Source organism: Sarcophilus harrisii, chromosome 6 (genome assembly GCF_902635505.1).
Source record: "Sarcophilus harrisii chromosome 6, mSarHar1.11, whole genome shotgun sequence".
In the NCBI taxonomy this organism is placed as follows: Eukaryota; Metazoa; Chordata; class Mammalia; order Dasyuromorphia; family Dasyuridae; genus Sarcophilus; species Sarcophilus harrisii.
Genome location: NC_045431.1, coordinates 11036399 through 11057649, shown reverse-complemented (window position 1 = coordinate 11057649; position 21251 = coordinate 11036399). Strand labels below are relative to the sequence as shown.

Sequence of the window (21251 nt, the reverse complement as noted above, 5' to 3'; positions counted from 1 at the left end):
ACTAGAATTTAGAAGTGTTCACGGTCATCCATCTCCTCCATGGAGGGGCTTTGGCTAGAATACTTGTCTCAAGTACCAGAGCAGTTCCCTATTCCCTGTGTTTCTCGTTAGCCATCGGTCAGTCAGTACTAAGTGTCCCCTAAGTAACAGAGGGGGAATCACATCTTTGAACTCCTCTTGCCTGACCATCTTTTAATAGGAGTACCGCATATCAGGAAATGTTTGGGTCTAGACGGTGCCTTACCTCCGACATAAAGTGGGGAGTCGAAATTCAGAGTGGATTGCTTTGACAAGTTGGTAATGGTTTTGGGGCTTCCACCGTCGATGGACAGCGACAGACTCTGACCCATCGTGATCAGTTCTACTATGTGAAAGTTTCCATCATTAATTGTCTCCACACTGCAAAAGGAAAAAAAAAAAAAAGAAAAACAGCATTTATTTTAGGTAATTGACTTTTGCCCTGAACTTCTTTGGTTATTTTTGTTTTTAAAATTCTAAAGATTATAATAAGAATTTCAATAAATACTTTTTTATGGCAAAAAGAACTAGTTAATAAAAAGACATCTCAGATATATGATAACTCGGCATTCTAGCTCTCAATATAGATTCATAAAATTTTTTTCGCATTAGAAGAGTAGAAATGAGCAAGTTTTATCATAGTTTAGTCAGATTTTCTTGATGTCTCTGAAGTTAAGGAAAGAATAAACTATGTGTTTGCTTTTAAAGATTGCTGGAATTTCATTTAGTAAATTACTGTTCCACTTTAATGTATAGTATTCGAGATCTAAGATACTTAAGTAAGGCCTTATATAAAAGGAGGTAATTTATGTTTGATAAATGTTCACTTTGCTTCAATTTTACAAATGAATCTCTAATCCATTATTTTTCAAACTTTTTTGCTGAGAATTCTTTCATAGAACTGTTACTTAAGACTTTTGTTTTCCAAGTCTTTTCTATGTGCTGATGATGACAATAAGTTAGTCCTTTAAAGGTTTATAAAAATGCTTTCCTTACAATTCTATGAGACAAGAAGGATAAATAAATGATCACAAAGGAAGCATTATTCAATGGAGAACTGAAAATAAACAGGCTACAATAATTAAATATAAAAATATCCCCATTAAAATATTGTTACCCATTGTGATGATCATTATTTATGCTTCTGCTTCAGAAAAGTCATAGATAATGGATGGGAAGTTTCTTTTTTATTCTATTAAAAGTTCAAGTGGTGAAGTTGTTCAACAATACATTAATCTTTCATAACAGAAAATGAAAGCATATAAAGAACATGGACTAATGGGATTTTGGAATAAAGAGAACAAAGAATTTCTCTTGGTATAACAGTAATATAATTAATAATATTAAACTGCAGTATGGTGAAGTGGAAAGAACAATGACTTTGAAATCACATGACTTGAATTCAAATTCTACCTCATTCACCACTACTTGGGTGACCATGGAAAAGTAATCTCTATGTCCCTTAATTACTCATATATAAAACGAGGGGATTCAACTAAATAGCCTCTTAACTTCTTTCCAGTTTTGAATCCTATGTTTTAAATAATAACAGAAAATAAGCATTTGGAAGAAATATGGGGGCAGGGGGGAAGCTAGAAGATACTACCCAACTCCTTTGGGGAGTATCTGGAAGAGGAGTTCACTCTTTGATTGACATAAAAAAAGCACTAGGTCTAAAAGAGAAGACTGACAAACGTGCAAAATACCTGCAACTTTTGGTGAAATAATAGCTTATCTACCATCTATCTTTGTGTTATTGTTTTAAAATATTACATCTTACCTATATTTTGGAAGCTTCACAACAGACACTTATCTTCTCATTGACTCAGAAATTAGAAAATATGAGACACAAAATAAAAAATGTGTTTCTGAAAATAAATGACCTCAGTAAGGTTTTTATGATTTCCCAAAGACTGATTTTGGTGAATGATTATTGCAGAAATTAAAAAACAAAACAAAAAAAAAAAAAAAACACCCTTAAGGTTTGAAAAAGAAAGAAAGACAAATAGTACTGAGATTTCAATAAGGTTCTTAATCCTTGCTATTCCCAGATGTTTATGACACTCAGTTATTTCCTAATTGGAAAGGAAGCAGTGTGGGATCGGAAAAACATGTGTACTCATCTGTAAACTCCTGCGCACTCAAGAAGACAGCTGGATTAGTTAGGCAATCGGACTTCCCCTCTTGTTTGTTTGGTGACAATTTAAGAAAAAAGTAATTATTGGCATTACTCGGGGATGTTGTACTTTTACAAATGTAATTACTGTAGCACTTAACACTGTTTAAAACACAGTAGGGGAAAATATAATGGACAGAGTAGGGGACTGTCTTTTAAATTAATTTTTAATGTTAGGCATTAGTGGGCTTAAAGACTTTGCCTTTTCTAAGCACTACTAAGCAGCCAAATATTATTGTGAAATTTTATTGGGAGGTGATTAAATATTGTTAATCTTTGATCTTTTAAATTTCCCTAACCTTAATATCTTAATCTTTATTGTTAATATATAGATACTATTTAGTTATTGTCGTTATAATTCATATTCTGTAGTACATTTAAGATGAACAAAAGGCTTTTCTTCTAAAAGTCCTACTAGGTAAGCAATGTATTACCACCATCTGTTTATAGATGAGGAAAATAAGAATTAGAGGGCAGAAGAAATCTGCTGCATCAATAAAAAATAATTTATTAAGCACTTCATGTATACCTGGCACTGTGCCAAGGGGACATGAAACAGTCCCTGTCCTCAAAGAGCTTACATTCGAATGGAGGAGACACCACATAAATAACTAGGTTCACACAAAACAGATGCAGAAAAGAAGTGAGATAATTAAGAGAAACTCCCGTTAGCAGTTAAGGGGACTGAGAAAAGCCAGTGATCTGAGCTGAGCTATGGAGGAAACCAGAGAGACAGAGTGAGAAGGGAGCAGCAGAATCAGCCTCCAGGCCAGGGATGGAGATGGGAGGGGTCCTGTGTAAGTCAAAGTGATTTGGGGGAGACATTAATTAATGACCGATGATATTAGGGGGATGGCGAAGTGGTGACTGCATAGATTGCCAGTCCAGAAAGACTCATCGTGTGAGTTTAAAGTTGGTCTCAGACACGTATTAGCTGCGTGACCCTGGGCAAGTCACTTAACTCCATTTGCCTCAGTTTCCTGATTTGTAAAACGAGCTGGAGAAGGAAATGGCCAACTTCTCCAGGATCTTTGCCAAGAAAATCTTTACTGAGATCATTAAGAATCAGACATGAGTGAAAAATGACGCAACAGAAAAAACAATTGGAAAAGTTTCTGAACTGTAGTGTTAGAAAACTTCATGACTTTTCAGGGTTACCCCTGGGATCCTGAATGAGGGAAGAAGTAATCTTGTTCTGTAGGGTGGTTTCTACAAGGTAAAGTTAGCTCCTCTACCTAATGGGGCTGATTTGGTTGGGACTTAACCAACACTTGTAGGTTCACTGATTTATTGTTGGTGCTCAATGTTTACTCAGAACTGACTACAAAGGATGATCGATCCCCGGAGCAAACTGAAAAGATCCAGGAATGCTGCATAAATGTATCTTAAAAAGGATAATATAAAACTGATCATAGAAAACTACCCTGACACCTTCTAGTTCTTTGTAACCGGATATTCTGGCAAACACAAGGGAGACAGTATAAAGTAATGGAGGCGATATTGGTCCAAGATTCTAAAGACCTGGAATCCTAGTTCTGCCATGAGCTGTTATCTATTAGGTCTATTTTCTATCTGCAAAGTGAGGATGATACTTGGCTTATCTACCTCAAGGAACTGTTGTGAGAATCAAGAAAAACAATGTTTGTAAAAACATTTTAAAAAAGAACAGTTGCTATATATATTGCAGACTACTATTATCACTAATAAAGCTATTCAGTATTCCTTTTAAAAAATCAATCATCCAGTAAGCATTTATTTAAAAGGTATTGCTATGAAGCTCTAATAAAAATAACTTGTCAATAATTAAGACCCTGCCTGAAACCTAGAAATAACCACACAAAAGACTTTAATTTGTAAACTGGTGTGGACTTTCTGCTTATAGGAGAGTAAATGCCTGAATAATTATAGAGTTGTTAAAGCCAGGTTGAATGATCCCTGGATCCCCCTCTCCCCTCAGTCTCTCTGTCTCTGTTTCTGTCTCACACACACACACCCCTTTTCAAAATCAAGCCTGAATATTCCAGATCTTCATGAAGAACACTGGCCCACCCATTTCTCCCAGGTTATAAGGGAAAGCCTGCTGGCCTGGGGGATGGGAGGCTGATATTCCTAAATCCTCCAGGTGACTTCAAGCCAATCCCTCCCTCCTTCTGGGTCCAGAGTCCCCATCCATAACACAGAGGGTTTGGACTAGGGGATCTTTGAAATTCTATTCATCAATAAAGTCCTGAGTGTCCTTGAGTCTATGAAAAAGGAAAAGACAAAAGGGAGAAGCTTAAAAACACCTTTTGGGCAATGCTAGGGAGAGCTTTGAGGAACCTCACAGGACTTAAAGAAAAAGGGGCTAATTAAAGACTATGGCTTTGCCCTTTGGCTTGACAAATCGCGAAGTATCTGACATGAAATTTATTGTTCTCTTTTATTTTTAAAGACAATGCCCTGATTTATGTGGGTGGCTATGACTGAAAAGAACAAATCAGAACCCAGAGTCCCTCTGGGATTCCCTCCCTCCCCATTCCCCTCTTCCTTCCCTCCCTTTCAAAGCAAAAACATGAGAAGCACTGGACAGTGTCCATCAGTCATTTGCATATATAGCTTTAAAAAGAAAAGTGTTAATTATGCCTCCTAATGGAACCCAATAAAGGAGGGCCTGGGGTAAATCGGGATGTGGCCCCCTGCCCCATCTTTATCTCCCCACCAGCAGTACAATGCAAATCCTTTCAGGTCATGATAGGACCAGACCAGCCTTCTGTCACTGCTCTCTTAAGTTGGATACTCAAAAGAGTCTTGAGTGAACCATTTTGTGCAGAGCCTTTATACTGAGAGCATAAATTGCATTGATAACCATTATTATGTAATTTAGCTTTACTGCACCTATCTATTACCTGAAACTTTATTTCTTCTATTTCTGGACTGTGTAATGGATGTATGAAAGCAAAGCAATTACCAAGCTATGCCTGGAGGGTTTGTTAATAGAAGAAGACTTTTGTTGTTGTTGTTAAAAAAGTCAAGTCTTAAAAAAGAGAGAACAAGATCTTAACTTGAAAATATCTGGGTTTCTTTTTCTGCTGCCCTTGTGCCTGGGTACAGTATAAAGAGAAAAGTTTATATTTCATTTTAATCGGAAAGGTGAAAACTAACAAATGGTGTAAAAATGGAAAGAGTCGATTAGGTTTTGTTTCATGAAAAATCAGGATTTTCTATTTAAATTTTTAAAAAATCTGAGAGAAATGTCTAATTTCAAAGAGTTTTGGTTTGGGAATGAGAAGAAAAATTAAGGACATATTATGTAACCTTCCAGACCTAAGTTTCCTATCTATATTTGAACACTTCAGTGGATCTATAATCTCCACCATCTTTCCACAATGCAGACTTGCTTCACCCATGCCTGCCACCTTGTGTGATTTTTGTTCACATTTTCCCAAAAATTCAGTTCAGTGCCCACAGCCTTCTTTGCTCTCTCCCTCATATCATGAAGCTACCAATGGAACCCTTCATTTCCATCTCTCCATCCTTGATATGTTAAAGGACTGGAAAGACAAATGAAATTGTAGATGGGTTCATAGGATACAAGCCTTTCAGAGGTAAAATTGGGGGGTTTTATCTTTTTTTTTTACAAATTAAATATTAACTCTTATCTTTTAAGGTCAAATTTTTGCAAAGCATATCAATAAAATTCCACAGATCCCAGAAGAAAGTAAAAAAATAAAATAAAATGGGATTGCTAGATTTGAAGAAGTAGAACATCACATCTAAGGGACAGTCAATGACATTAAATCATCAGTACTTCAGTGTGATGGGGCAGGGACTCAGGATAAGGATAGATAGAATTCTTTCTGAACAGTGTGAAAAGTAAATAAAACTTTTTTTCTTATTGTGCTTAAAGATGAGTCAAATAATGGAAAAGTCATGTACATTATAAATTATTGTATGTTTAAAATGCATTATAAGTATAAAATTATTTCTTTAAATATTAAAAATACGAAAATATAAATTAAGCAAATCAAAATTTAATTAAAAACGTAAAAAAAAATAGGCAGGATTTCAATGGAAATTACATGAATATGTTCTAAGTTTAAAAATTTCAAAACCTATATAAATGTTAATAAATGCTTGTTTATTGATTGATTAAGTGCCAGGATATTGTGCTAGATTCAAGGGCCACAAAGAATAAAACAATTCTTTCTCTCAAGAGGCTCATCTCCAAATTCACCTAGGCCAACCTATACTTAAACAGGAATCCCATTTACAACACTCAACAAATGACTATCCAGCCATCCTGTTGACCTACAGTGAAAAGTAGCATTTAACACACTCTACCATTTGCTACCTCTCATGATCACATCCACCAAAATCAGCCTTTATGGCATTTTAATGCTCCTCCTTCTGTCTTGTGAGGCAGAGAATAACAAATCTCCTCCCCAAACTAGCTTTTCAGACTCCAAGTAGAACCATTTCCCCCGTGGCTCATCTCTTCTCCAGACTAAATCACCAAAATTCTTTTCACTGCTTCTCCTTTGCCCTGATTTTCCCTTCCCCAAATATCCCGGTCACCATCTTTTGCATCAACAAACCCCAGCTTTTCTGGGATCCTTCCTAAAATGCACATCATCCCAGACTCAACAGAACAGTCCCTTGTGATTGACCTAAGATGGGGTGAATTTCTTGTCTCCTTCTGGTCCCTAGACCCCACGGTTCTGTTAAGGTAATCAACGATCACATGAGTTTCAGGTTGTTATCCAAACTCTTAATCCATACCAGATTTAATGTCCACTAAAGTATTCAGGTCACTTAGCACTGTCTTTCCCATGCTTAACTTGGGGATTTTTTTTTAATGTGACTGGAGAACTTTGCATTTATCCCTGGTCCATTTTCTCTTAGGAGAGCTGGGCCACGGCTTCAGTCTATAGGGACATTTATATCTTGTCACATGGCCTGTTAGCTCTTTCTCAAACTGCCATCCACTCGCTTGACAGCATCACCCCCCCCCTTCCTTGACTCTGAATCCCTGATAAAACATGAGTGGAGCCGACAGTCAAGTCAGACTTAAACTTGAGCCAAACCTGCGTGGTTGGGAGGGAGTAGTCTCAGAAACTTTAAGGAAGGAAGACAGAAGCCCCATCAGGGGTGGGAGATGAAGAACATTGTAAGAAAAGGCAGAATTCCCTGTGGACATCTTGCCACCTTCTCTCTCTTCCTTGTAGTGTTCTCCAGTCTGCCTGCTGAGTGCCTTAGATAAGTAGACACTTATAAGAATACTATATATTATGTTAGAGTTAGGTCCTTAGCTAGAGATCAACAGATTTCAAGTGATATTGTACTACTTACTCAAAGGATATGAATTTTGTTAGGGAACTCCTGAAAATAGAAAATAAAAGGCCTTATGATCCCCAAAGAATTTGTAGGATTTTAGGTACAAAGAGAAAAGTTATGAAGACAAAAATTGTGGGTCTGTGGTTATGTCAGGGGAATTTAAAATTATACCACATACCTTAGAAGAACCTCATGGTATAGGAAATAGGCTTAGAATCAGGAAAATTCGGTTCCAATTCCACCTCCGTTACTAGTTATGTTGTACAAAATTGGACTAGTTACTTAACCTCTCTGTGCCTCAGTTTCCTTATCTATAAAATTAAAATGTGTTGAACCAAGAAGCTTCTTAAGTCCTATAAAACTTTGAGCCTATGATCTTTCCTGTCTACACTGCATAATGAAACAGTCACTGATACTCAAGAGTAAGAGATTGGTATGATTCCTTATTACTCCATGGACTATTCAGCCTCTTCTATCCTCCACTCTCTCTCAAAATCAATTTTATATTCATGGTTTCCATGACACTATCTCATCCTCTGCTGACCCCTTTCTCTTCTGCTTTCAATCTCTTTTCCAAGGTATTTTCATCATGTGGCCAACATATTTAAGCCTCAGTTTCAATATTGGCCTTCCAGTGAATAGTCTTCATTAATTTCTTTATTATTGATTGATTTGATCTTGCTGTCCAAGGCATTTAAAGTTTTCTCCAACATGATATTAGTATAGATTTTAAAATGTATTTGAGTTGATAATCAAAAATTGTAAGTAAAATTGAATGTATTATTGATATAACTTAGTACCGATAATGAATTGCTCTAAGGGCACATATTGAAAGATTCTAAAATAATTGCACTAACTGTATATGGTTTAGAGAACTCCAAAGACAATATGAAAGAACAGTTGATTTAACCATTCACAGTAGAAAAACAAAGTGGACAAAATTGCACTTTTGCCAGATTATGACAATACAAATTGTTTGAATCTTGGAAAAGTTACAAAAATGGATAAACTAAGCAAAAATGGGAAAATATTAGCCAAAATTACAATTAAGAAATTATGCAGCACATTTAATGATCTCAAATTGCTTGCTGCTATGAAAATCAATCTATTTAAGACAAGTATTCTCTTAGTGATACTCTGCTGCTAAAAATCATGAAATACCATGATGTTAGAAGAGTTAACGATTACAAAAAACCAAATGGCAATAAAAGACCAACGCAGCCATAAGTTCCATGTTACTCAAATATAACACATAGGATGAAAAAATACCCATCACGTTATTGAGACTATATACAATCAGAAAACAAGATGAGCCAGTCATTTATCAATCAAGAAGGGTAATAGATGGACAACCCAGATAGGACAATGGCACTGCCATTATACTAAAAGAGCAGGAGGAATGACCTTGGAATTTAGAACAGATTCTGCATAAATGTCTTTGGAGAATTTATGGGAAAATGTAGAAAAGATGAAGAAATGGCTGGTTTGAGGTCTTCATTATCAGAAAAAGCCTTTACCATAGAGAATATCACAGGTCTACTACTATGTCATGTTTGAAATTATTGTTCAATCAATAAAAACAGTAATCCTTGAAGAATTGACATACTCATGGTCTTCTAAGAATAAAAAAAATTTAAATTGGAAAAAAAGCTATCTTTTGGGTTTATTAGATAAACAACCTCTGAATGGAGGGATCATACGTCATTCTTTCTTTCTCCTAAAGCTGTTCCACAGCCATTGAGACTTGAGTCATGGAGGGACTGTCATCTATTAATGGAATGGAAAAGCCATTTCAAGATCATGGATCTATCCATGCATCAAAGCAAATACCACACAATCAGGGGACCTCCTTTCCCAAAGCTTATAGCATGATATATTATACTGTGGTTAAGGAATAAAATAAAAACAGAAACTTGCTAATAAATTGTAATATATACATGTAGAGTTGACACAGCTGGCCGATGTTGCCAGACAAAGCTTATATTTTCCAGGGTAGTAAATATAAACATGGAGCTATATTACCATTCACCCAGGAAAACTGTCTGCTACATCAGAGAAATCTCTCTTACAAAATGTACTGGAATTTCAAATACAAAACTGATGGAATCAATCAGATGCTATTCAGTATGGATTGGGATTCTGGATCACTATATTCAGATACCTCCAGGAAAACCAACCACTAATGCTATGGTAGAAAGCTTGTAGTTGAATGAACATTATTTTTAATCAATACTGAGCTAGTATTCCAGCCTGCTGAATAAGCAGAATATTTAAGTCACAAATATATAGTAGAAAGTTATAAGTGGACTAAAATCTTAAAGTCAATAGCTATAGAATCAAGATCAACTGTTTACATGCCAGTTGATTAGAATATGCTAACATATTCTAGAACTATTAGAGACAAAAGCTGATAGAATTTTGCGTTTGTTTGGATCTCTTTAATTTGCAACATCCAACTCTACACCATGGTCTTTGAAGTTATCTGTTATCGATTTGAACACAAATGGATCTTTGACTTGTTTTCTTTCCCCGTGTAAAAAATTCTACATTTGATTTGAGACTTTAATGTAAAACACATAGTTACAGGTGACTTAGAATTACTGGAAACTCTTTACAATGACCCTCGGATCTTTTGAAGTGAAGACCTTTGCTGATGGGTATGGATTCTCACTTGCCAATTCTCCTAGCAAGATGCCTGATACTTTTAAAAAAGTTAACTTCCATAGGTTTAGACTACTGTCATTTATTACTGCTCACCTTTATTATCTGGCTTAAAGAACACCGACAGTAACAAGATTATGATTCTACTAGGATTAGTTTGCAAGGGATACCGTATCTGGATAACACTATAGTCCTATTTGTTGACTGATGAGTTAAAACTAGCTAACCAAAATAGATTCTTTAAGAGAAGTAAAACTGATATAAAAGTTGCTAGTCTGTTTGACACAAAGTAGTAACGGGCAGTTTTCACGTAAAAGGAGCTCTCAATTAAATCTCATATCCTCACATTACCATCTGCAATCTATAATCCACGCCTGGAAACATTTTGCAAAAATGACAATGTGAAATCACATTTAAATATGGCTCGTTTGTTGTCTGAAGATGTGGTTAAGTGAGATCAGGGAGATGTATCCCCACAGTGATCATAAGTTGATGAACTTTTTCTCATCTGGAGAACTCTTAGAAAAGGACTTGCTAGCTATGGATGAGTCGCCGTCTGCCCGGTGCACCTACCACGACTCCTTGAGTCCTTGAAATATTAAAGCATTAAGTGCGATCAAACTCTGCATTTAACACGCTGGCATTAGCGACGATTACCTTAGTTCTAAGTCTTCTATTATTGGAATTCGCATAAAACAGGAATCAATAATTACCGGATGATGTAATTTCACAGACAACTATGGACTGTAAGAAGCGACATCTCATTTTTTTAGAAACTCACGAACTCTGAGACTTTGTTATCTGCCCACAATGTAGTGTCTGCTTGTATCTTATTCCTTGGAAATAAATGACAAACACTTGCATAGGGATTGTTAAGTGCTACCAGTCAAGTCTTTGAACTATGGGCCCAGAAAAATACGAGGCACTAATGCGTGTGATTAAAGCTGCTATCGATTATGGGGGAGCTCGTCCACTTCTCAGTAAGAGAGCTCAAATCCGCATTTAACTTTAACCGGCCAGCAAGCAGAACTGCCGCCCACACCCCCCAGCACCGAATCCCGCCCAGCACCGAATCCCGCCCGGCACCGAATCCCGCCCGGCACCGAATCCCGCCCGGCGTCGGTTACCCGTAAGCATTCTAAGCGGGGGACGCCTCCTCGCCCCGAGGGGCCCGCCCGCAGCTCCCTGCGCCGGTAACCGGCCCTCACCTGTAAATGGCGGAGGCGGGGTAGGCTCCCGTGTCGTAGCTGGCGCGCACGCGGCCCCGGTACAGCTCCACGGCCAGGTGGTCCCTGTCTCCCTTGTACAGGAGGATGCCGCTGTCCTCGTCCGTGGCGACCTGCGGGAAAGGCACCACCGAGTCACGGGGGAAGGAGCCGCCTCCCGGGGTGTCCCCGGGTGTCCTCCCCCCACGAGGCCCAATCTCCGCTACGGGGACAGAGAGAAGGCCAAGGCAGCCAGGAGGGCTAGCCCACGGCTCCCGCCTCGTCCCCTGGGCTCCCTCAGGAACGGGGCGTCTGCGGCGAGGCTCGGGCCTGCTGAGGCCGCCCGGTTCTAACTACGGCCTGGTTTGTATTGGGAGGCCGCCTCCGGCAGCGACCGTCAGGGTTTGTATTGGGAGGCCGCCTCGGCATGGAGGGAGGAGGCTGCTCTTCCTAAACCACCCTTGCACAAAATTAATCCCGGCTTTAGAATCGGGTCACGCAGGTAACGCCTCAAAGCCCGTTTGGGTTCTCTCGTTCCCTGGGGCCTCAGGAACGACCCTGAGGCTCCTGGAAGGGCCGAGGTGGAGCCCAGAATTACCTCGGCGGCAATGGCAGAAAAGGCACGGCCGTTGCAAGAAATGGGGGCCAGGCCTCCCTGGCTGAGTGCTTGGTAGCCCAGGGCTCTTCCCCCAGCCTCTCCAAGGCTCTGTGCCCCCCACACACTTAGGGACCCCCGGGATACGTAAAGAACAGTTCTACACGGCCAAGCCGTGCTCCCTTTCAAGGAGGCCCCAAGTGAGGTTTGCTTTTTCTCCCTCTCTATCATGAAACATAAGAAAATATTATGCGTCCTCTTGTGGGTTTTAAAATGACAGTCCCAGCAATCTTGTTTACGAAATGATGTGACCGGGAAAGAAAAAAAAAAAAAAGTTTCTCATTTTCTGCAACCCTCAGAATCTATCAGATAGATTTGTTTAATTCAACCATTTGTTGAATGAATAAATGAATGAACAAATTTGAACGCTGCCCATTCCTTTTCTGTGCAGGAAGATCATTAGGTGATTACTCTTTTTGAAATGTAAAAGTGAAAAAAGGAGAGGATATGCAGGTTTTAATTAAGTTCATTCTATGCTTAGAAGAATATGTGCAACTCCTTCACATTGATTTTCCCGGATGGAATATATTTCTTAGTGTGCTGGGTACTATTGTGGGCCAGAGTGGAACAAATGCCAATATTTGGTGAGCACCCACTGTGTGCAAAGCACTCTGCCCATCCTGGAGGAACAGAAACTTAAGAAACAGGGATTCTGCCCCAATGAACTTACAACCTGGTACAAACAATTACATGCAAATCAGCGTGAATGACAATAACAAAAAAGCTCCCATCTTTAAGTGATTTAAAAAAAAATAGTAATAGAATATGTGATTGATGTAGCTTGTAAATAGGGAAATAAATAGGAAGTGATTTGCAGAGGGACAGAATATTAACGAGGTGCCCGGCCCTCATAGTCTTTTTTCATCATGGACCCCTTGTGCAATCTGCTAAAGTATGTGGCGTCTTTCTGAGAATGATGTTTTAAATGCATAAAATGAAACACTTAGTATTTTATAGAAGAACACTCAATAATTGTATTAAAGATGCAATTTTTTTCTGTCCACATTCATTGACCCCCTGGAATTCACTAAACTAGGGGGTCTGGAAAGATTTCAAGTAGGATGTGATATCTGAGCTGAAAACTTTAGAAAGTTCAGAAATTTTAAGAAACAGAGTCAAGAGGGAACACAAGGGACCCCCTCAAAGAACCTTTAAGTTTGTGCTTTTGGTAATAGTTGTAGTCAGGATTCTGAAATTATATGGCTAGCTGCTGACTAAGAACCAACAATTTCTCAGAACTGAAAAGGGCTCACCTTTTTTTTTTTTTTTTTTCTTCTTCTCTATTTTATCATTATATCAAGTCTGTTAAATGCAACTAAATAATTTCTATTTAATTTTAAATATATTATGTTTTGGGAAGAAAAATTACTGAAGCTTTTCCCACCTGAATTTTGTTATAACTTTCTCCCATTTCTTTATGGTTTCATAAAGGCAAGAGCTCCTCTTTGCCAACTTTTGTTATCTTCTTTGTCAGAAAAGTAAGATCTATAACTACCCCCGATGTCTGCCTTTCCAAACAGAAAACAAAGACAAGAGCAGCAAACAACCAAAGAACCAAGTCAAGCTGGAGACCGGGCCTCTTACCTGCAGAGTGATGTTTGTCTGAGGTTGAACCTTGGCTGAAGGTATCTGAAGGTAAGACTCCTTGTTGACAAAATTGACGCTGACCAGCTTTTCGCACTTTTCACCCTGGTAGCCAGGCAAACACTGGCAGATTGGCTCATTGGTCTTGATGATACACTGGGCTCCGTTCTGGCACTCAAAGTTATCACAAGGGCTGGTGCGAGGCAGAACCATGGGCGGAGAAAACTCACAAAACAGGCCACTAGGTAGGAAACAGAGAAAATAGTCTCTTACTTCTGGGCTAGTCTGGAATGAAGGAAAAAGACACAGTTTACAAAACCCGTTTCTAATTCTTTTCTTACCTGTAACCTTCGGGGCAGATGCAAGTGTAGCCATTGACAGCATCGGTACAGTGGGCCCCGTTCTTGCACTTGTTGTCTTGGCAGTCGTCATAATCGATATCACAGTGCTCACCCACGTATCCGGGGGTGCAGTCGCATCTGTTTGGATAAATGATTTGAAGGAATATTTATTGAGCTAAAGTCGACAGCACAAGGGTGGTTAGTGAGCCATTTCAGGCGTGTCCCACTGTCCATGGGCATTTTCTTGGCCCAGAGGGTCACAGGGTGGTTTTGCCATTTCCTTCTCCAGCTTACTTTACAGATGAGAAAAAATGAGGCAGATAGGGTTGAGTGACTTGCCTCGGATCACACAGCTAGGACGTGTCTGAGACTGGATTTAAACACACGTGCTCCTGATTCCAGGCCTGACACTCTGTCCACTAAACTACCTACCTGCCCCTATAACACAAGGAATATTGTCCCTATGTTACAGATAATGAAATTGAGGCAGAAAAGCAAGAAAGCCTATTCAAGGGACGTAAATTAAGTAACACAGGCAAGGTTCAAAGTGAGGTCTTCTAAATCCCAATCCATCAGACTTCCTTAGCTGGGACAGTTTTCCTTTTCCATTTACATTCTCAGAACTTAATGTAGTAATTTGTACAGTAAATGTCTCTCCTCTCCATTCTGGATCCTTCTTTCCAACTGACTACTATGGAGAAACCACCAAATTGGAAATAAAAGAGAAAGCAAAGCAATTTAAAGATGCATTTAGATGCAAAAAGAAAAAGAAAAAAGAAAAAAATGAATTCTCGGAACACCCACTGAAAAATCCTCAAAGAGCGTTTTAATAGAAATCCACAGATTCACCATGATCAAGTCAAGGAGATCTTATCTGCGAAAGAAGCTTGACTCCAAATCAGGTGAAGTCCTGGTTTAGTCATCAAAGAGCAGAAAAGAGGGAATGTGAGGGACGGCCCAAGAAGAAGTGCCCAAGCGGACTCTGCTCTAGCAAAGACCCCTCCTCATTCAAGTGACTGGTTTTCTATCTTCATCTTGAGGTCCTTGTCCATCAAATCCAATGGAAATGAACATTTATGCTCCCGACAACAGCTTTGATCAAACTTCAGATGTTTTAGTAAATGAAGACATGCTTACATTCATTCACACTGGCTCTCCTACTTACTAATGTCAATGGGATACTGACTCGGCTAGTGACAACAAACAGCAACAATTTAAGAAAAATGGCCATCGTAAGTCTCACGACTTGTCTTTCTTCACTTTTATTCCATTTTTATGTCCCTGAAGCACGATATTTTTCAGGCCTCTTTTCCTTGAGTTATACATATAAGTGACATTAATTCAAATGTCTAATTTTCAATGTTAAGCATATATCTTAAAAATTTATTTAATATGTTTTATTTCCCTGATAAGTTAGAGACACCTTTAAATTCTATGAGGCTAAGAATGGACTTAACTCTAATAATGCTGAAAGAAATTTAAATGTTGATGAAGATGATGCTCTGAATTAGCAAATATCTCTGGGGTCATTCCAGTCCATTAATCTGTTGTTAGGATTATTATTATCAGTTGTTCTAGTGCCCAGTAGTTTGTGCTTTTACAAACCATCACAAACGTGTGGAATTCATCTTAATGATTATCATCATTCCCATTTTAAATGCATGCCCCCTGTAAGCTTCAGCAGCCTCAGCTACCTTCAGATGAATTACTTGATGCAGAGAATTTTGGGTTTGGAGTCTGTTTTCAAATATGTTTTGCTATTTAACTTCTCATGGGTCCCAAGAAATCACTTAACTGCTTAAGTCTTCAGTTTACTCATCTTTAAAATGAGGAGTTACACTAGTTTAAAAGCTCTTCTCACTCTAAGTTTAGGACCCTATGAGTATTAGATCACTGTCTTAATCAAAAAACTCCAACTCAAGAATCCAAATTCTAGATTAAGAAAATCCCTCAAAGATGGTGGAGCAATGGCAGGGCTCTGCCAGCTGCCCCCTAATACAACAGTGGCATAACGCCTCAAAACGAGTTTGGGAGAAGCAGAACCAACAAAGGTCTAGATCAGATAAATTTTCACCCAAATCAACTTAGAAGGTTGACAGGAAAAATCTGTTTCACTGGAGTAGGAGTAAAATGTCGTCCAGCACAGGTAGATCCCAGGCTAGCCAATAGTAGGCCATTAGGGAGTTTTCATACAGTGAGTAGGAAGACTTGGATAACTGGTCAAAAGGAGATGATCGAGGCCCATTTGCAGGCACTAGGAGCAAAGCTCTGCTGCATCGTCCTTCTGGGTTCCCAGTTGCAATCCCAGCCCTTTAGAGTTTGCATGTGGCCACAAGAGACTTGGGTCCTAGTCACAGTTCCAAGGTGGATAAGAATACTCCTAGTCACTCACAGGCCAGGAGAACAGTAACCACACTTCTCCTTAGCTCACACTACCTTGGAGGGACTGAAAACTTAGAGATTCCCAAAATTAGTTGTGAAAACAGTAGCACACACACAGACACACACACACGTCCAAATTAAGTTACAAGTCAAGGAATTGGCTGAGAAAATGAACCAACTGAAATCAGAACACATAACCCTAGAAACTTACTAACATTATAGGAAAAGTCAAAACATACATACAGAAGACAAAAAAAGTCAAAACAGCTTTATCACAAACCTCAAAGAAAAAATGTGAATTGGTCTCAGGCCTAAAAAAAATTCCTGGAAGAGCTCACAAAGAGCATTAAAAAAATAAATAAAAAAGACAAAAAAAAAAAAAAAAAAGATAGTGATGTAAAAAAAATTGTGAAGGGAGAGAAGTTAACAGCTTGATAAAGGAAATGCAAAAAATGCTAAGGAAAATAGACTTTAAAAATAGAATAGGTAAAATGATAAAAAAGGGAAGTACAAAAATCCACTGAAAAGAAAAAAAAAAAAAAAACTTTAAGCAGAAGATTTGGCCAAATGAAAAGGAGATATACAAACTCAAGGAAGAAAATAATTTCTTAACAAATAGAATTGGGCAAGTGAAGCTAATAACCCCATAAAGCAACAAAAAAACAATAAAACAAACCAAAAGGTTAAAGAAAATGTGCAATATCTTACTGAACAATTGACCTAGAAAATAGATCAAAGAGAGATAACTTAAAAAATTACTGAACTATCTGAAAGCCATGATTAAAATGAGCTCTGACATCATACTTCAAGAAATTATTTTAAAGAAAATCGGCCTGATATCCTAGAACCAGAGGATAAAATAGAAATGAAAGAATCCATTAATCACCTCCTAAAAGATACTCAAAAGCAAAACTCCTTTCATGATATAGCCAAATTCTAGAGCCGCCAAATAAAAGAGAAAATATTGCAAGTAACCAGAAATAAAAATTCAAATATGGGGCCATAGAATAACACAAATTGAGCAGCTTCTACTTTCAAGGATGGTGATATTGCATGTGATATTGCAGAGGTCAATGGAGCTAGGATTACAACCAAAAAGAACCAACCAAGCAAAACTGAGTATACTCCTTTAGGAGAAAAATGGATAGTTGATGGAATAGAGAACTTTCAAGCCTTCCTATTGAAAAGACCAGAACTGAATAGAAAATTTGACTCAAACATAAGACTCAAGAAATATAAGACTCAAGAAAAGCACAGCAAGGCAATTGGAAAAGAAAGATACAAGGGATTTAATAAGGTTAAGCTGTTAATATTCCTACATGAGATGATGACACTTTTAACTCCTAAAAACTTTCTCATTATTAAGATAGTTAGAAGTAGTATAACGGAACAGAGAAAGGTAGAAAGAAAGGGGGGAGTTGATTATGATAGAGCAATATGTAAAAAAATAAAATTCCCCAAATAATAAATGATCAAACGATATGAGCAGGCAATTTTCAGACAAATCAAAAGTTATTTATAGTCATATGAAAGAAATGCTCAAAATCACTATTGATTAGCAAAATGCAAACTAAAACAACTCTGAGCATTACCTCATACCTACACATTGATTGATATGACAAAATAGGAAAATGATAAATGTTGGAGAGATGTGAGAAAACTAGGATACTAATGCACTATTGGAGAGTTGTGAACTGATCCAACCATTCTGCAGAACAATCTGCAACTATGCCCAAAGGATTATAAAACTGTCCTTTGACCATTGCTACGGCTGATTCCCAAAGAGAGTTTTTTAAAAGGAAAAAGGTCCTATATTTACAGCAGCTCTTTTTTGGTGGCAAAGGACTAGAAATTGAAGGGATATGCATCAATGATGGGATGGCTACATGAGCTGTGGCATATGATTATAATGGAATATTATTGTGCTATAAGAAATGACAAGCAGGATACTTTCAGAAAAACCTGGGAAGACTTACACAAACCAGGAAAACACCATACAGTCTATTTTGAGTGACCTAGCTAGCACTGCTATGCTACAAGACAATTTTAAAGCATTTTTGATGAAAAATGCTATTCATCTCCAGAGAAAGAACTGATGGAGACTGAAGGCATAGTGAAGCATGCTTCAAACAAACAAACAAAAGCTTTATTTTCTACTTCCATTTTAATTTTGAGGCAATTGGGTTAAGTGACTTGTCCAGGGTCATATAGCTGAGGCCAGATTTGAACTCAGGTCCTCCTGTCTTCAGGACTGGTGCTCTAACCACTGCCCCACCTAACTGTCCCCAAAACTTTATTTTTCTTGGGGATTTTTTATCTGTATTTTCTTTCACAACATGATGAATGGGGAAGAAATATATTTTGCATGATAACATATGTATAACCTACATCAAATTGCTTGCCTTCTAAATGAGAGGGGAAGGGAGAAAAGGAAGGAAGGAATTTGGAACTCAAATTTTTAAAAAATGTTAAAGGCTGTTTTTACATGTAATTGGAAAATAAAATTTTCTTTTAAAGATAGCTGAAAGTCAATGCATGCAAACAAACAATGGTGGGGTATATAGTTCAAAATAGTCAGATGTGATGTAACTGAGGTTCAGTTCTGAATACCACATGCAAAAAGAAACATTTGGCTAAGAGTGATGGCAGTATGGCCAGGTGTGTGTATGTGTGTGTGTGTGTGTGTTGTAATTATCACAAAAGCTAAGTAAACAATTTGATTGAAGGAAGATGGTCACTTAAGTGCCTCTCTGCATTCTCAACTTGGTGGGCAGGTAGGAGTCAGAGATCTTCCATCAGTGTTAATGGGAATAGTGTAGTTGAAGCTTCTAAGATGATGGGAAAAAAAACTTTGAATTATTTATCTGGGAAAAAAATCAAAGGAAGAGATACGAGAACCATATGTATGGTGCAGAAGCTAAGAGCTAATTTTGTATTCTCTTCTATACGATTTTTTTTCCTCAAGTCCATTATAACTTGAAATCATTCTGAGAGGTCCAATATTTCTGTCAACCTTTTACTCACGAAAATGGATTTTACAACACATTGTATAAATTTAAATAAAAGACTCCTAGCATTAGAAATGTCAAAATATACATCATATGCTCTCAAGTCACTTTTGTGGCAAAGACTGATGGTTAAGTAAAGAAAACCAAAAATATAAACTACATGATTAAGAAGCTAAAAAGCTGACTAAGTGAGATGCATGCTTCAGGGTACTGGGGATGGCATTCTGGTACACAAATATCAAAGGGCAATATAAAAGATTTATGAGATAGATAATAAAGCAAGAAGGGTAAAAATCACTGCTACTGGTGTGGGGGAGTTAAAAACGAAGTACCAGTCCAGGTCAGAGCCCAGAACATAAGAGCTGGGGCTTAGATTTCCTTTCAAATAGCCTCACAATGAGAATTATCTTGCCCAGTGTCACACAGCTGGTTAGTGTCTGGCTAATAGCTCATGGGGGCAGTGACTGAACAAGACTTGTGGATCACCAGAGCTGGTAGGGGATTTAGCCCCCATGCAGTTCACTCAAGTTCTCCTTTTACAGCCAAGGAAACTGAGGTCCAGCTAGCAGGGGGGTGATCCACCCCGGGACACAGAGACCAAGGGTCGGAGATAAGAGTCCAACTCTGGCCACCGTACCATGCCGCCTTGGACAAGGTCAGCTCATTATTAGTGGACAAGGCCGAAACAGAAACTGGGATCTGGAACACGTCAACTCACCGCCCAAAAGACCATCTTTAGCCATTTCAAATCCATTTTGTGGCGTCTTTTGACTTCTATTTCCTTTCATTCTTCCCAAAGAACATATGTCACTGACATATGCAAGGAGGCTAGTGAAAGCCAACACTCTGCTTTATTAACTTGTTTTTAACCCGAACTAGCAACAGAAAGAAAGCCGGTGTTCCTACATCACTGAAAGAAATAGCGGGTTTTCCAAATCTGCTCATTCATGGCTTAGTAATAACTACCTTTTAACTTATGCATCTTAATTGATGGTAATAAGGGAGTTATTTAATTGTAGATTAGTCTTTCGGCAGATGAACTCCTTTATTTTCAAATGATTTTCAGTGAGTCTTACTAATAACCTATCTTGTAATTACAGCTTAAAAAGCACCGCAGTAATCCTGCTCTAATGTTAATTGCAGTGAAGTCTGTTCAAGAAAACAACCTGTGTGTGAAGACCACCTGCCTCCATGCTAACTCTTCGAAGAAATGATTATATTCTTTATATGTGCGATACATTCTGAGGCCAGAATTTAATGATCACCTGGGATATATAGCCAGGGAACTCAGCAAGGTTCTAAGAGGAAATGATCTCCTTATAAAAATCATGTGTAGTTTTTTTTTTTCAAATTCAGAAATAAAACCATTAATAAGCATGTTTACCCTTCAGCAGGAATTTGAATTGAATTCAAAAGATAAACCAAAATATATAATGAAGCACACCCCAAATTATGTTATAGCAACATCAAAAACACAACAAAAACATCTGCAGAAATGTTATGCGCCAGAAAAGAATCCATATGCTTCTGACTAGTACATAAAAGGTGTTTCCAGTACAAACCTGATGGAACCAATACTTTATTTACTAAAGTTAAATAACCTGGGAAAAGGAAATTGTCTGAAATTAGAAGATCTACCTGCCATTTACTAGCTCTGTGACTGGGGGTGGGAGGGATGCTTTCTGGGTCTCCTTTCCCTCATCCAGGATATTAAAAAGTTGGACTAGATCAGAGTTTCTCTCTCCCTCTCTTCCTTCATCTTTCTCTTTTCTTCAACTCTCTTTTTCTCTCCTTCTCTCTGGCTCTGTTTCCAATTCCCTCTCTCAAGTAGGTGCTTAATGAATATTTGCTGCTTGACTTTTTGGTGTCATAAACTCTTTTGGAAGTCTGCTGAAGCTGATGGACCTC

The 21251-nt window shown here is 38.1% G+C and overlaps 1 protein-coding gene and 1 long non-coding RNA gene across 8 annotated transcripts in view; one reads left to right on the top strand and one right to left on the bottom strand.

The window, feature by feature from the left end:
* Positions 1-21251, bottom strand: part of SLIT2 (slit guidance ligand 2) — a 338313-nt gene that overhangs the window by 9153 nt on the left and 307909 nt on the right. For all 5 annotated transcript variants that reach the window (XM_031942954.1, XM_031942956.1, XM_031942958.1 and 2 more), the window contains 4 exons: positions 13954-14091; positions 13613-13853; positions 11377-11507; positions 245-399 (listed from right to left, as the gene is read on the bottom strand). In XM_031942954.1, the coding sequence (XP_031798814.1) occupies positions 245-399; positions 11377-11507; positions 13613-13853; positions 13954-14091 (665 nt within the window). The remainder of the gene's footprint in view (positions 1-244; positions 400-11376; positions 11508-13612; positions 13854-13953; positions 14092-21251) is intronic.
* LOC116419988 lies at positions 11279-20733 on the top strand. Of its 3 annotated transcripts, none has more exons than XR_004230308.1 (3): positions 11279-11396; positions 13549-13663; positions 20444-20733. It is a non-coding gene; the product is annotated as an uncharacterized LOC116419988 (long non-coding RNA). The 3 variants fall into 3 exon arrangements; XR_004230307.1 differs by having other exon boundaries at positions 11354-11435; XR_004230309.1 differs by lacking the exon at positions 11279-11396 and adding an exon at positions 11593-11775.